The sequence below is a fragment of the Nicotiana attenuata genome, chromosome 7, assembly GCF_001879085.1.
Source record: "Nicotiana attenuata strain UT chromosome 7, NIATTr2, whole genome shotgun sequence".
Taxonomy (NCBI): Eukaryota; Viridiplantae; Streptophyta; class Magnoliopsida; order Solanales; family Solanaceae; genus Nicotiana; species Nicotiana attenuata.
Window position 1 is genome coordinate 9,439,810 of NC_031995.1, and position 14,365 is coordinate 9,454,174.

Genomic DNA, 14,365 nt, shown 5'->3' on the forward strand with positions numbered 1-14,365 from the left:
ACTGTCTCAACGCCCACCAAGCTTTATGCTCCAACTCTACTGGTGAATGACACGCCTTCCCAAACACCAACTTGTATGGAGACATGCCAATTGGAGTTTTGAAAGCGGTTCGATACACCCAAAGTGCATCTTCTAACTTCCTCGCCCAATCTGTTCTAGTAGCATTCACAGTCTTAGTTAGCACACTCTTTATTTCTCTATTCGAGACTTCCACTTGCCCGCTTGTTTGTGGATGATATGGGGTGGCCACCTTGTGGCGTACATCATACTTTTCCAACAACTTTGCAAAGGCTCGATTACAAAAGTGAGTGCCTCCGTCACTGATTATTGCCCTTGGGGTGCCAAATCAGGTGAAAATGTCTTTCTCAGAAAACCAATTACCCCCATTGCATCATTTGTAGGGAGTGCTGCAGCTTCCACCCATTTGGACACGTAGTCCACAGCGACGAGTATGTACTTGTTGCCATATGTGCTGACGAACGGCCCCATGAAGTCGATCCCCCATACATCAAACACTTCTACCTCCTGAATTGGGTTCATGGGCATCTCATGTCTGCGAGAAATGTTCCCAGTTCGTTGGCATTCATTGCAGCCCTTTATCCATAGATGTGCATCTTTGAACAATGTTGGATAGTAGAACCCCAACTCCAAGACTTCCGCATCTGTCCTTACTCACCCGAAATGCCCACCATATGGTAATGCGTGACATGCCTGCAAAATAGAAGACTAGTCTATCTCGGGGATACATCTCCGGATCATGTTATCAACACAAATCCTGAACAGATAAGGTTCATCCCAATAATACATGCGATAATCACGAAAGAACTTTTTCTTTTGAACAGAGGAAAGGTCATAAGGAACAATACCGCTCACCAGGTAGTTTGCAATGTCTGCATACCATGGCGCTTTCTCGAGACTCGTGGCTAGTAGTTGTTCATCTGGAAAAGTTTCCAGAATCTCTTCTACCTCAACCTTCTTTTCAGCTCCTTCCAGCCTGGATAAATGGTCAGCTACTTGGTTCTCCGTTCCCTTTCGGTCACGGATCTCCATATCAAATTCTTGCAGTAGTAGCACCCATCGAATCAGGCGCGGTTTTGACTCCTTCTTCTCAATTAAGTACCTGAGAGCAGCATGGTCAGTATAAACAATTACCTTTGAGCCTATCAGGTAAGACCTGAACTTATCAAGTGCGAACATCATTGCCAGCATCTCCTTCTCGGTCACAGTGTAATTTAGCTGGGCTCCACTCAATGTTCTACTTGCGTAGTATATTGGATGCATGATTTTGTGTTTTTGCTGCCCAAGAACTGCTCCCACATCATAGTCACTAGCATCACACATCAGCTCAAACGGTTGCTCCCAATTGGGGGCAACTATGATAGGTGATGTTACCAGTCTCTTCTTTAATTCCTCAAAAGCTACCCTGCAATCATCAGAAAATACAAAAGGGTGATCTTCTTCAAGAAATTTACACAAGGGGTTAGAAATTTTGGAAAAATCTTTTATAAATCTCCTATAGAAACCGGTGTGCCCAGGAAAACTTCTGATTGCTTTGACGGAGGTGGGTGGTGGAAGCTTTTCTATCACATCAACCTTTGCACGATCCACCTCAATACCTTTACTTAACACTAAGTTCCCCAAGACTATACATTCCTGTACCATGAAATGGGACTTTTCCCAGTTGAGTACCAAATTAGTCTCAATACACCTTTTCAAAACTCTTCTCAAGTTCACAAGGCAATCATCGAATGAGTTCCCGACCACTGAGAAGTCATCCATGAAAACCTCCATTATCTCCTCTACCATATCTGTGAAGATGGCCATCATGCACCTTTGGAATATGGTGGGTGCGTTGCATAGGCCAAACGGCATTCGCCGAAAAGCATAGATTCCATAAGGGTAGGTGAACGACGTTTTCTCTCTGTCCTCCGGGGCAATAGAAATCTGATTACACCCCGAGTACCCATCCAAAAAGCCAAAGTGAGACCTCCCTGCCAACCTATCTAGCATTTGATCAATGAATGGCAGTGGGAAATGGTCCTTCCTGGTGGCCAAGTTCAACTTCCTGTAATTCATACATATTCGCCAACCAGTGACTGTTCGTGTAGAGATCAACTCGTTCTTCTCATTTTTCACTACCGTCATACCTCCCTTTTTTGGTACACACTGCACTGGGCTAACCCAGTTGCTGTCAAAGATGGGGAATATAATTCCCCCATCTAACCATTTAATCACTTCCTTTTTCACCACTTCTTTCATGTTGGGGTTCAGCCTTCTTTGATGTTCTCTGGAAGGTTTGTGCCCCTCTTCCAGCAGAATCTTATACATACAGAAGGCCGGGCTGATCCCCTTAATGTCTGCAATGGTCCACTCAATTGCATTCTTGCACTCAGTTAGTACCTGCAAAAGTTGTTGTGCCTGCACATCTAACAAACTAGCTGAGATAATAACAGGTAAAGTTGAGTTAGGTCCTAAGAATGCATACCTGAGGTGGGATGGCAATGGTTTTAGTTCCAATTTTGGTGGCTCTTCTATTGATGGCTTAGCTGGAGGAGTTTTTCTTTCCTCTAAGTGCAAGGGCTCAAATTTGAGCTCCCTTCTCCAAAAACCTTGCCCTTCAAGAGCAAGTACCCACTCCGCTAGGTCTTCACCATTAGCATCATCTAAGTTCATGAGACATGCTGCTAGAGAGTCTTTAATGTTCAATGCTTCATCGTCCTCCTCCAAAACTACATCCACCGCATCTTGTGACGACCCAAAGGGTCATCACCTGTTTTCTTACCCATTTTGTACTTCCCAGGCCTTGAAAACCTCAATTAGAGTTGCCTTAATTTGCGTGCATAGTCCGGGCGCGTAGCCGGAAAGCTTAAATATGAGATTCTGTGAAAAAAATGCTAAATTTTGATATTAAAATGAATAAATTTGACTTCGGTCAATATTTTGGGTAAACAGACCCGGACCCGTGATTTGACGGTCCCGGAGGGTCCGTAGGAAAATATGGGATTTGGGCGTATGCCCGAAATCGAATTCTGAGGTCCCAAGCCCGAGAAATAAATTTTTGAGTAAAATTATTTTCTAAAAATAATTAAGGAAATTTGATTAGAACGTGTTGGTATCGGGACCGTATTTTGGTTCCGGCGCCCGGTACAGGTCTTATATATGGTTTAAGCACTTTCTGTAAAGTTTGGTTGAAAACGGACGTCGTTTGACGTGTTTCGGACTTAAAATGGAAAGTTTCATGTTTTATGAAATTTGGAAGAAATCATGGATTTTAAGGCTTAATTCGATGTTTATGATGTTGTTTTGGAGATTCGATCGCACGGATAAGTCTGTAGGATGTTTTTGAGGTTGTGTGCATGTTTAGTTGGGGCCCCGAAGGCTCGGGTGAGTTTTGGATAGGCCGTGAGTGCATTTTGTACCTTTGAGAAAAATCTGGCATTTCAGTTCTGCAATCTTCGCATTTGCGAAGAAGGTCTCGCAAATGCGAGCCAGTGATCGTAAATGCGAGAAGGGGGAATCCTGCATTGGGTCGCAAATGCGACCACGTGGTCCCGGGGGCAATTTTGGAATTTTTCGGTAAAACTTTGGGAAATTCATTTTATGCATTCAAATTGATTCATTTAGCATTTATTGATGTAATTAAGTAACTTGTGACTAGATTCGAGCGGATTGGTGGTGGAATCGAGGGGTAAAGCCATAATTGAGACTTGAGTTGAATTCAAAGCATTGAGGTAAGTGTTCGGTTTAACCTTAGCTTGAGGGATTAGGAGTTGAGTCATATTTTTTATGTGTTTCTTGTGGAGTACGACGTATAGGCATGGTGAAGAGTATCTATACGTCGGTGTCGAGCATGACCGTGAGTCTTAAATTGACATTTTGTGTTCTTGAATAATACTATGGATGAAATAGTGAGTAGACTTGTGAAATTGAGCAAAGGCTTAGCTTATTTTCGTGGAAGTTAATCATGAGTTAGAAGTGGTGATAATCTAAATGTTAAAATTCGAATTGAGATTGGTTATAGCTGGTTCTCCCTTGTCGGGATGAGTATACTTGTACTGTTGAGTTCCCTTGCCGGGATAGAGTATTTTATGATTAATCCCCCTGTCGGGATTTGTGGTTATGATTACTGTAAGCTATGTATATTTGGGACGTGTTGCACGCCGCAACATACGTTATATTGGATCGGGTTGCACGCCGCAACATATATTGTATTGGGTCGGGTTGCACGCCGCAACATATATTGTATTGGGTCGGGTTGCGCGCCGCAACAGGTGTATATTATAATTAGTGGATCGGGTTGCACGCCGCAACAGTTATATTTATACGTACGGGTCGGGTTGCGCGCCGCAATAGTAGTTCTATCATATTGTTTTGGACATTGTACTATTCCTTCGTATCTAATTCAGTTTCTGCTAAGTTGAATTGTTTTCCCCGAGGCATGTACCCCCTCCCTTATAAATGCTCATTACTTGTTTATTTTTCTGCAATACATTATATCACTGCACAGATTTTTCTGGAGTCTGGTACTAACCTCGTCACTACCTCGCCGGGGTTAGGCCAGACACTTACCAGCACATGGGGTCGGTTGTGCTGATGCTACACTCTGTGCTCTTTTGCACAGATCCAGATGTTGGACAGCAGCTGCAGTAGTGCGGGAGTTAGCCTTCAGTCCAGCGAGACACCAAGGTAGCCTTGCAGGCGTCCGCAGGCCCGGCGTCTCTTCTATCTTTTATTTCAGTCTGTTATCTCATGTATTTCGAGACAAACAGTTATATTTTCTTTCAAACGGTTGTATTTAGCGCTCTTAGTAGTTCATGAGTATGACCAGTTCTTGGGTAGAGGTTTATGTCGAGTTTCCGCATTGTTGTTCAGATTCTTTAATTTAAGACTTCCGCTTATTTACTTTATTCCGCTGTTTTCATGTTATTACCGATAATTGTTAAAAGAAGTAAGTTGGATAATGCTAAAGGTAGTTAAGGGTTGGCTTGCCAAGCTCTCATCATTAGGCGCCATCACGACTCCCGAGGGTGGGAAATTTGGGTCGTGACAAGTTAGTATTAGAGCTCTAGGTTGTATAGGTCTCACAACTCACGGACAAGCTTAGTAGAGTCTGAGGGATCGGTACGGAGACGTCTGTATTTATCCCGCAGAGGCTACCGAGTTAGGAAAAGTTTCACATTTGTTCATTCTTGTCGTGCGGTTTGGTTTCTCAACGCTAATTGAATTTTTACTCTGTTCTTTCGCAGATGGCGAGAACACGCGCTTCCTCATCTTTCGATCAGCAGTCCGAGCCCCAGGCAGCTCCCGCTAGGGGCATAGGCTGAGGCCGTGCTAGAGGCCGAGGTAGGGGCAGAGCTTAGCCCGAGCAGCAGCACCAGTGGCGGAGCCTCAGGTTGACTTTGACGAGGAGGTTCCGGCCCCAGCCCAGTAGTTCCGGTGGGCCCAGCTCAGGTCCTAGAGGGGTTTATTGCTACCCCAGTTCTTCAGGACGCTCTGGTCCGATTGGTGGGTCTCATGGAGAGTGTTACCCGAGCAGGCTTGCTTCCTGTAGCACCAGCCATCTCTCAGGCTGGAAGAGGGGCCCAGACTCCTGCTACTCGTACTCTGGAGCAGGGAGCTCCCCCGATTCAGACTCCAGCAGTCCAGCCAGTTGGAGCAGCTCAGCCGGGTGTGGTAGCCCAGGCCGGTGATAGGACAGCTATATCTGCCGATGCTTTATGGAGGTTGGATAGGTTCATGAAGCTCTTCACTACTACCTTCAACGGTGTGTCTACCGAGGATCCTCAGGATTATTTGGACAGCTGCCACGAGGTTCTTCGGAACATGGGTATTGTTGAGACCAATGGGGTTGATTTTTCTACATTCCGGTTGTCTGGATCCGCCAAGACTTGGTGGAGGAATTATTGTTTAGCTAGACCAGCAGGATCTCCAGCCTTGACCTGGGAGCAGTTCACACATCTATTTCTGGAGAAGTTTCTCCCTACTACACAGCGAGAGGCCTATCGGAGGCAGTTCGAGCGTCTCCAGCAGGGATCCCTGACAGTCACCCAGTACGAGACCAGGTTTATTGATTTGGCTCGCCATGCTCTTGTTATACTTCCCACTGAGAGGGAAAGAGTGAGACGGTTTATTGATGGACTCATTTAGCCTATTCGTCTTCTGATGGCTAGAGAGGCTGGGAGCGAGATATATGTGGCCCGGAGGATTGAGATGGTATTGTCACAGGGGGGTGGTCATAGGGCAGATAAGAGACCCCGTTAGTCAGGCCGATTCAGTGGTGCCTCATCTGGAGGTAGAGATTCGTATGATAGGGTTCATCCTCCTAGGCCCTTCCAGTCAGCGCTCCAGGTTTCCCATGGTGCATATGGTGACCGTGGTTTTCGCGGGCAGTATTCTGACCAGCAGTCCTACAGTGCACCATCAGCTCCTATGTTATGCCCTTCAGGCCAGGCCCGAGGCAGAGGCTTCAGATGCGGTTATTACAGGTACGGTTCTAGTTTGTGATAGAGATGCTTCAGTGTTGTTTGATCTGGGGTCTACGTATTCGTATGTGTTATCCTATTTTGCCCCGTATTTGATCATGCCTAGTGATGCATTGGGTATTCCTGTTTATGTGTCTATGCCGGTGGGTGATTCCATCGTGGTCGATCAAGTCCATTGCTCTTGTGTTGTGGTGATTGGGGGTCTGGAGACTCGTGTAGATCTGTTGCTTTTAGATATGGTCGAATTTGATATTATATTGGGGATGGACTGGTTATCACCCTATCACGCTATCTTGGACTGCCATGCCAAGACTGTGACCTTAGCTTTACCGGGCATGCCTCGTTTAGAGTAGAGAGGGACTCCAGGTCATTCTACCCGCAGTGTTATATCGTATGTGAAGGCTCGGTGTATGGTCGAGAAGGGGTGTTTGGCTTATTTAGCTTATGTTCGGGATTCCAGTGCTGAGGTTCCCTCTATAGATTCTATGCCCGTTGTTTGTGAGTTCCCTGATATTTTTCCTTCAGACCTGCCGGGTATGCCACCCGACAGGGATATTGATTTCTGCATTGATCTGGTTTCGGGCACTCAGCCCATTTCTATCTCGCCGTATCGTATGGCCCCGCCAGAGTTGAAGGAGCTAAAGGAACAGTTGCAGGATTTGCTTGAGAAGGGTTTCATTAGACCCAGTGTCTCACCTTGGGGTGCGCCGGTGTTATTTGTCAAGAAGAAGGATGGGTCAATGAGAATGTGTATTGATTACCTGCAATTGAACAAGGTAACGGTCAAGAATAAGTATCCACTGCCGAGGATTAATGATTTGTTCGACCAGCTTCAGGGTGCCAGGGTATTTTCCAAGATTGACTTGCGATCTGGTTACCATCAGTTGAGGATTAGGGCATCCGATGTCCCTAAGACAGCTTTCCGCACTCGGTACGGGCATTATGAGTTCTTGGTTATGTCATTCGGGTTGACAAATGTCCCAGCAGCTTTCATGGACTTGATGAACCGAGTGGCCTAGACCAGCATCAACTACAGAGATTTGGAGTTTCTTGGGGTTGGCAAGCTACTATCGACGGTTCGTGGAGGAATTTTCATCTATTGCAGCCCCGATGACCAGATTGACCCAGAAGGGTGCCCAGTTCAGATGGTCAGATGAGTGTGAGGCATGCTTTCAGAAGCTCAAGATGGGTCATAAACGATGTAGTGATGCTTCGGGGTTAGGCCAGACACTTACAGCCCCTCCCTTATAAATGCTCATTACTTGTTTATTTTTCTGCAATACATTATATCACTGCACAGATTTGTCTGGAGTCTGGTACTAGCCTCGTCACTACCTCGTCGGGGTTAGGCCAGACACTTACCGGCACATGGGGTCGGTTGTTCTGATGCTACACTCTGTGCTCTTTTGCAGAGATCCAGGTGTTGGACAGCAGCTGCAGTAGTGCGGGAGTTAGCTTTCAGTCCAGCAAGACACCGAGGTAGCCTTGCAGGCGTCCACAGGCCCGGCGTCTCTTCTATCTTTTATTTCAGTCTGTTATCTCATGTATTTCGAGACAAACAGTTATATTTTCTTTCAAACGGTTGTATTTAGCACTCTTAGTAGTTTGTGAGTATATGACACTAGTTCTTGGGTAGAGGTTTATGTCGAGTTTCCGCATTGTTGTTCAGATTCTTTAATTTAAGACTTCCACTTATTTACTTTATTCCGCTGTTTCCATGATATTACCGATAATTGTTAAAAGAAGTAAATTGGATAATGCTAAAGGTAGTTAATGGTTGGCTTGCCTAGCTCTCATCAGTAGGCGCCATCACGACTCCCGAGGGTGGGAAATCCGGGTCGTGACACATCTATTAGAGAGCAATTAGCAAATTCACTTGGTCTCCACATAGATTTCTGCACGTTGAATGTTATCTCTTCATCATTTAATCTCATCTTGAGCTCTCCAGTTTCACAATCAGTTAAGGCTCTCCCAGTGGCCAAGAATGGTCTTCTCAAAATTATGAGAATTTTCCCGTCAACCCGATAGTCAAGGATGACAAAATCTGCTGGGAACACAAACTTCCCAACCTGTACCAATACATCATCTAAAATCCCAGAGGGCCTCTTGATTGTTCGGTCAGCCAGCTGTAGTAGCATAAACGTGGGTCTAGCTCTTCCAATGCCTAGCCTTTTGTAGATAGCTAGGTGCATAAGGTTTATGCTTGCTCCCAGATCACATAGTGCCTTAGCAAATGCAAAGCTGCCTATTGTGCAAGGGATTGTGAAACTCCCTGGGTCAGACAGCTTCTCAGCTATGGGTCTCGTCACAACAGCATTGTAGGTCTGAGTTAGTGTAACCGTGGCCAAGTCTTGAAAGTCGAACTTATGGGACACAAGTCCTTCATCATCTTTGCATAACCATGCATCTCCTTTAAAGCATCAATCAATGGAATATTTACCTGAATTTGCTTCAACATCTCCAAAATTTTCTTGTACTGCTCCTCTTTCTGATACTTGGCCAATCTCCGTGGAATGGTGCTGGAAGTCGCTTCTTCCCTGTGATCTGATTTTTTTCTTGTTCAGGCACTACTTCCTCTGTCGGTTCCGGCGCAGCCTCAATCTCTTTCAAAACCTTTTCTTCTTTGTTGGTGTTCTCCTGCGCATTCTGTACCGTCACCTGAGTTAACCCTGCTGAATCATCTATCTCAATGGTACTGGCACCAGTGTCTCAGTCGGTCTGCTTTCGCGAGCAATTTCTTGCTCCAGATCTAAGTCTCTACCATTTCGGAGACTCACTGCCATCAGCTTCTTCGGGCCCTGCTCTTTTGGATTGATTTGGGTGTCTGCAGGTAACATCCCATGAGGACGATTATTTAGGGCCATGGAAATCTGTCCTAATTGGATCTCAATATTCTTTATCGCTGGCTCATGTGAGTCTACTCTGTCAGCTAGTTTTCCAGTGGACCCAATCACTTGTTGCATCATTCTCTCAAGTTTAGCAAACCCATCTTCATGTCTCACAATCTGTTGTTGTGGAGGTTGTTGATAAGCATGCTGCTGATTTTGCTGGTTATATCGTTGTTGCCTTTGGTAAGGCACCATTTGCCCCTGTGGTCGCATAGCCCCATGATTATTGTTGTTATTGTACTACTGCTGAGCTGGTTTATATTGTTGATTCTACTGACCCCAATTCTGACCACCTGGTCTCGGTCCCTCGTAGTTGGTCACATAATTCATGTTCTCCTGATATTGTTGATTATCACCTTCAGCACTCCACGAGGAGACATATGGTTGATTAATGCATGATGTACATAGACCCCCATTAGTTGCATCAACTATGTGTACCTGCTGCTTCTGGCCTGATTCTTCAACCTTTTTGGTGAGGATGCTCATTTGTGTCAATAGAGTGGCCATATTTTCAGCTATGGAGTTAGCCGGGTCTAGAGCCACTAAGTGAACCACAGGAGTGATTGGAGCGTTTCTTGTTGTCCATCCTGAGTTTTGTGCCATCTTGTCAAGTAGGATCTTTCTCTCTCTGTGCTCCACCTGCTGAAGCATCAACATTGGCTTTCAAACTATCTGCCAAACCTATGTAAAATCTCTGCCCCAACATCTACTCCGGAATACCATGATGTGGACACGTAACCAGCAGACCCTTTAATCTCTCCCATGTTTCATGTAGCGTTTCAGTTGGTTTCTGTCTGAAGCTCAATATCTCATCAATTTGCTAAGCAGTCTTGTTGGGTGGATGAAATTTGCTCAAATATTGCTTGACTAATTCCTCCCAAGTAGTGATGGAGTTGATGAGGAGAGAATTAAGCCAAGTCTGAGTTGCTTCTGTCACTGAGAATGGAAACAACAGCAAACGTATTGCTTCCGGTGTCACGTTGTGTTGCCTCTGCGTGGCACAGATTGACAGGAAATTCTTTAGATGCTGCTGAGGATCTTCAACATATGACCCAGAAAATAATCCCTTGTTCTCCAATAGATGTAGCATGTTATTTATGATCTGGAATGAATCTGCTTGTATTTGAGGGACTACAATAGCAGTTGCTAAATTTTCAGTGGTGGGTTGTGCCCAGTCATATAGTGCTGCTTCTGGCACAAGAGGTGCCACACCCTGATCGTTTGGGTCATTCACGTTGTCTCTATTGTTTGGATTAACGTCTTCCATGTATGGTTCAATGTTTCTAGTTGAGTTCTGTTGTTGTTTGCCTTTCTTGTATGCACGATTCAATGCCTTGAACACTTTCTCAGGATCTGATAATGCTTCAAACAATTCACCAATTCTTGAGGAGAATGCACATGTACAACCACGACTACAAACGTTAGAATTTCAATGGTCAGTTTAAATTGAAGAAAATTAAATACACTAAGAATTTTCGCACTTCTTTTTAACTACAATCAATAACACCTTTAATCCCCCAGCAACGGCGCTAAAATTTGATCACGCCCAACTATGCCTTATAAAAAGGACAAAGCGGTCGCTGCAAATATATTCCAGTTAACAAGTCTGGAGTCGAATCCCACAGGGAATTAACCTATCAATCACAGCTATCGGACTCACAGAAATTCGCGTATTCAATCTTCAGAGATATTTGAGTAACAAAAATTGGGTGTTTATTAACTAAATATTATGTAATAAAAATGCAGTAATTAAGAACTAGCTATAAACGGTTTGCAAGCAAGAATGAGAATGGTCTAATGTTCTGATTTCCCCTCTTGTCGGAATCTTTTCCGCTATGTTTGTTATAAATTTGCCTAAGTTTTCTCTATCGATCATGAGCACTCTGACTGTCGTAGCTCTCTCCCAAGTAATTACAATAATATACTAGACATATTCTCCCGAATTACGCTAGCTGGCCTTAGTTACAGCTTACTTAGATCGCACCCAAGGTTTCGTTACCCCTAATCCCGCCTTTAAACCCTTCGTATTGATCCCTTATATACGTTAGGAGTGGTGTTGTTCAACAACTACCTAAATATACACTCTCTCTCGAGTAATGCATACTAAATAGGTACAGCCGATTGAGGGCCCTTCAATCAACAGCAATCACAATATAGTTAAACAAATAGAGAAAATATTAGGGCAAATCTATATTAACATAACGCGAAATTCATCCTCCAAGAGGTTCCATCAAAACCCTAGATTAGAAGTTTAGCTACGCATAATCGTTTTCACATTCCGCCTTGCTTCTTGCCTGTTCTTGCCTTCAAAAACACTTCAAAAACCTCGATATCCTCTTTTTGGGCGAGTTGGGCTTCTTATAGGTCAAGGAGAGTCGTCCTGGAAATTACACAATTGACCTTGCATTATTTGGCTCCGAACACCCCGTCCGCGGCTGCGGATGGACCGCGGATTTGGCACAACTTCTGTCCGCGGACCTGACCGCGGACCTGGGCGCGGATTTGGTCCTTGCTCTTTCTTCTCCTTTTTGATCGTGTTATCCTCCAATTGGCCTTCCATGCTCCATATTGACTCCAAACACTCTTTTAGCTTCCTCCTAGCTCGGAATGGCTCCTGCAAAGCATAAAACTCTTAATTAGAGCATTTTGTTATTTTTTACAGTCAAACATTAATAAAGTGCGGCAGAGTGTAAATATTAGCTAAATTGCATGATTATCATCTATTATCAGACGCAAATATAGTTTTCCGTATTTTTGAAACGCCCCAAAATTGGTTTGTTTCGTAAAAAAAATTTAAAAAAAGATATTTTACCAACGTACTTCGATCGGTTTTTCGGCCTTTTTTTTTCTATCAACCGACTTGGTTTTGACCGAATATCTAGTAGGGTACTGTCAGCTGGTGGCATTCAAATGATAAACACTTAGTTGATTTAACAATTGCTATTGCTATCGAAACGAATGAAAATTTTCCTTTTCTTCCAGGTTAGGTGCATCTTTAATCGTTTTAGTGAAATCAAACGTTGATTCTACTAATGCTTGGTATATGTATAGGAAATTTAATCTCCAGACTTGTGACCTGGCATAAAATTGATTATTTAAAATTGCTAGTGGTTAAGAGTGTTTGGCTGAATTTGAAATATTCCTACTAGAATTAGTTAAGAGTGTTTGACTGAAAGTGAATCCACTTTTTATTGCAGAACACAGTGACCATGTCATCCAAATTGATTTTCCCTTCGTTATTTTTTGTGAGTAGCCAACATATCGATAATATTGCTAAACTGTGAAATTGGTCAATTACATGGAGAGTCAAACCTATAAAAAATTGCGGGGTATTCGAATTAATATGAGGACATACTACACTTGAATGACAGGGAGGGAGGGAGTTTGAAATTAATATCGCTCCATCCTTAACCAAAAGTTTTGAATTTAAGTCTTGAGAATTGAGTCGCTAATTGGCAAAGGATGCTTTAACCCCAAAATGACATTTTCTAGCGTGAATCCAGATTAATCAGATCCAAAGGCGATTAATTGATATCATGAAACCGAAAACATACTACTAAATTCTTAAAAAATGAAACTTTCAATGATTTACATTTGCTATTCAAATAAGCCAGCCCCGAGACATAGCGTAGTACAATTTTGGGCCCCTGCACAGGAAATGGGCATATGCCAAAGAAGAATAAAACAAGAAATATTGGCATTTTCATTCTTTTATGCTGGAATAAATTGACCAAAAAATATGTTCCCTTGTAATTATTGGAGCTAAGGCCTAAAGTACAACTGAAATTACTATGTTTTACAATTTTCCCTTTTATTATTTTCGCGTGTTTTTATAATATCGGTAGCTGCTTTTTGAGATAATGGTATTCTAAAATTGGAGGAGCAAAAGAGTGGAGAACTAAACTGGATTATATATTTATACATTGCATCAGTATTTTCAATACACAACCAGAAATCCTCGCATACACGAAAAGGACAACAACATGTATTTGCATAATAATATGAAATAAAATGGCATGACCCAATCTTAGCGAAGGGTTTGTATTAAAAAGGAATAAGCTCAGAAGGGATAGAAATGAGACGAGAATTTTAACAACTTTGTCACTTTGAGAGCCATATAAGAAGACCTCGGACTTGCAAGGTCAAGAAAGCTCGAATCGCTCATCTAAAGTTAGAAAAGACGAGAAAAACATGTAAGAAGAATAAGCTCAGGAGGGATAACGCCACTTATGTTTCAAGATAAGTACTCTTGTTTACGCTCCATATCTTTTTCTTTTTCTAGCGCAGCCATGGCTTTGGCAGAAGTACAGTACTGCAACAATTGAAGGAAAATCAATATTTTTTCTTTCACTAGTGTACTAAACTTAAGAGGAAGGTAGAATGAGAGAAATGAAAGTGGGTATGTGGTTATTTATAGACAAAAAAGAGGAGCCTTTGGTTACAACAAGACGTGAGAAAGTGCTAATAAATGGGTATAATTAGGCGTTCAATTAAATGAGGAGTTGATGTGTCATTTTCAGTGCAAGTAGGGACAGATGGAGAAAATAAGAGTTTGTTTTCTTGGTTCTATCAAAACATAACCATCATATTCATGCTCTTTGTCCCATGTCTTGGCAATTCTCAAAAAGTATGTGAGGTTTCATTTTACCCTCCCTTTGGCAGGGTTGCATACAGTGAAGCCGAAATTTTACTAAGGGGGTAAAACTATAAAAAAAAGTAAATATACGAAGTAAACGTCAGATTTCATTTTACCCTTCATTTGGCAGGAAGCTGTTTCGGCTAGCTAAAGTGCGGGAGAGGAAGGCCCGGGATCTGGACCAAGTAAGGTGCATCAAAGACGAGGATGGTAGAGTATTGATAGGGGAGTCCCAGATTAAGCAGAGATGGCAGACATACTTCTATGGTCTTCTAAATGAGGAGGGAGACCGGGATATAGCGCTAGGGGACTTGGGGCATTCGGAGAGTCTTCGAGATTTTAGGTATTGCAGGCGCATT

At 43.2% G+C, this 14,365-nt stretch overlaps 1 protein-coding gene across 1 annotated transcript; it reads right to left on the minus strand.

Moving 5' to 3' along the window:
• On the minus strand, positions 7,673 to 9,583 carry LOC109229835. The gene is made up of 4 exons (XM_019395385.1): positions 9,318 to 9,583; positions 8,978 to 9,177; positions 8,384 to 8,871; positions 7,673 to 7,756 (listed from the first exon to the last, which is right to left on the minus strand). Exons 1-4 carry the CDS (start codon positions 9,581 to 9,583, stop codon positions 7,673 to 7,675), a joined length of 1,038 nt encoding a protein of 345 aa, XP_019250930.1.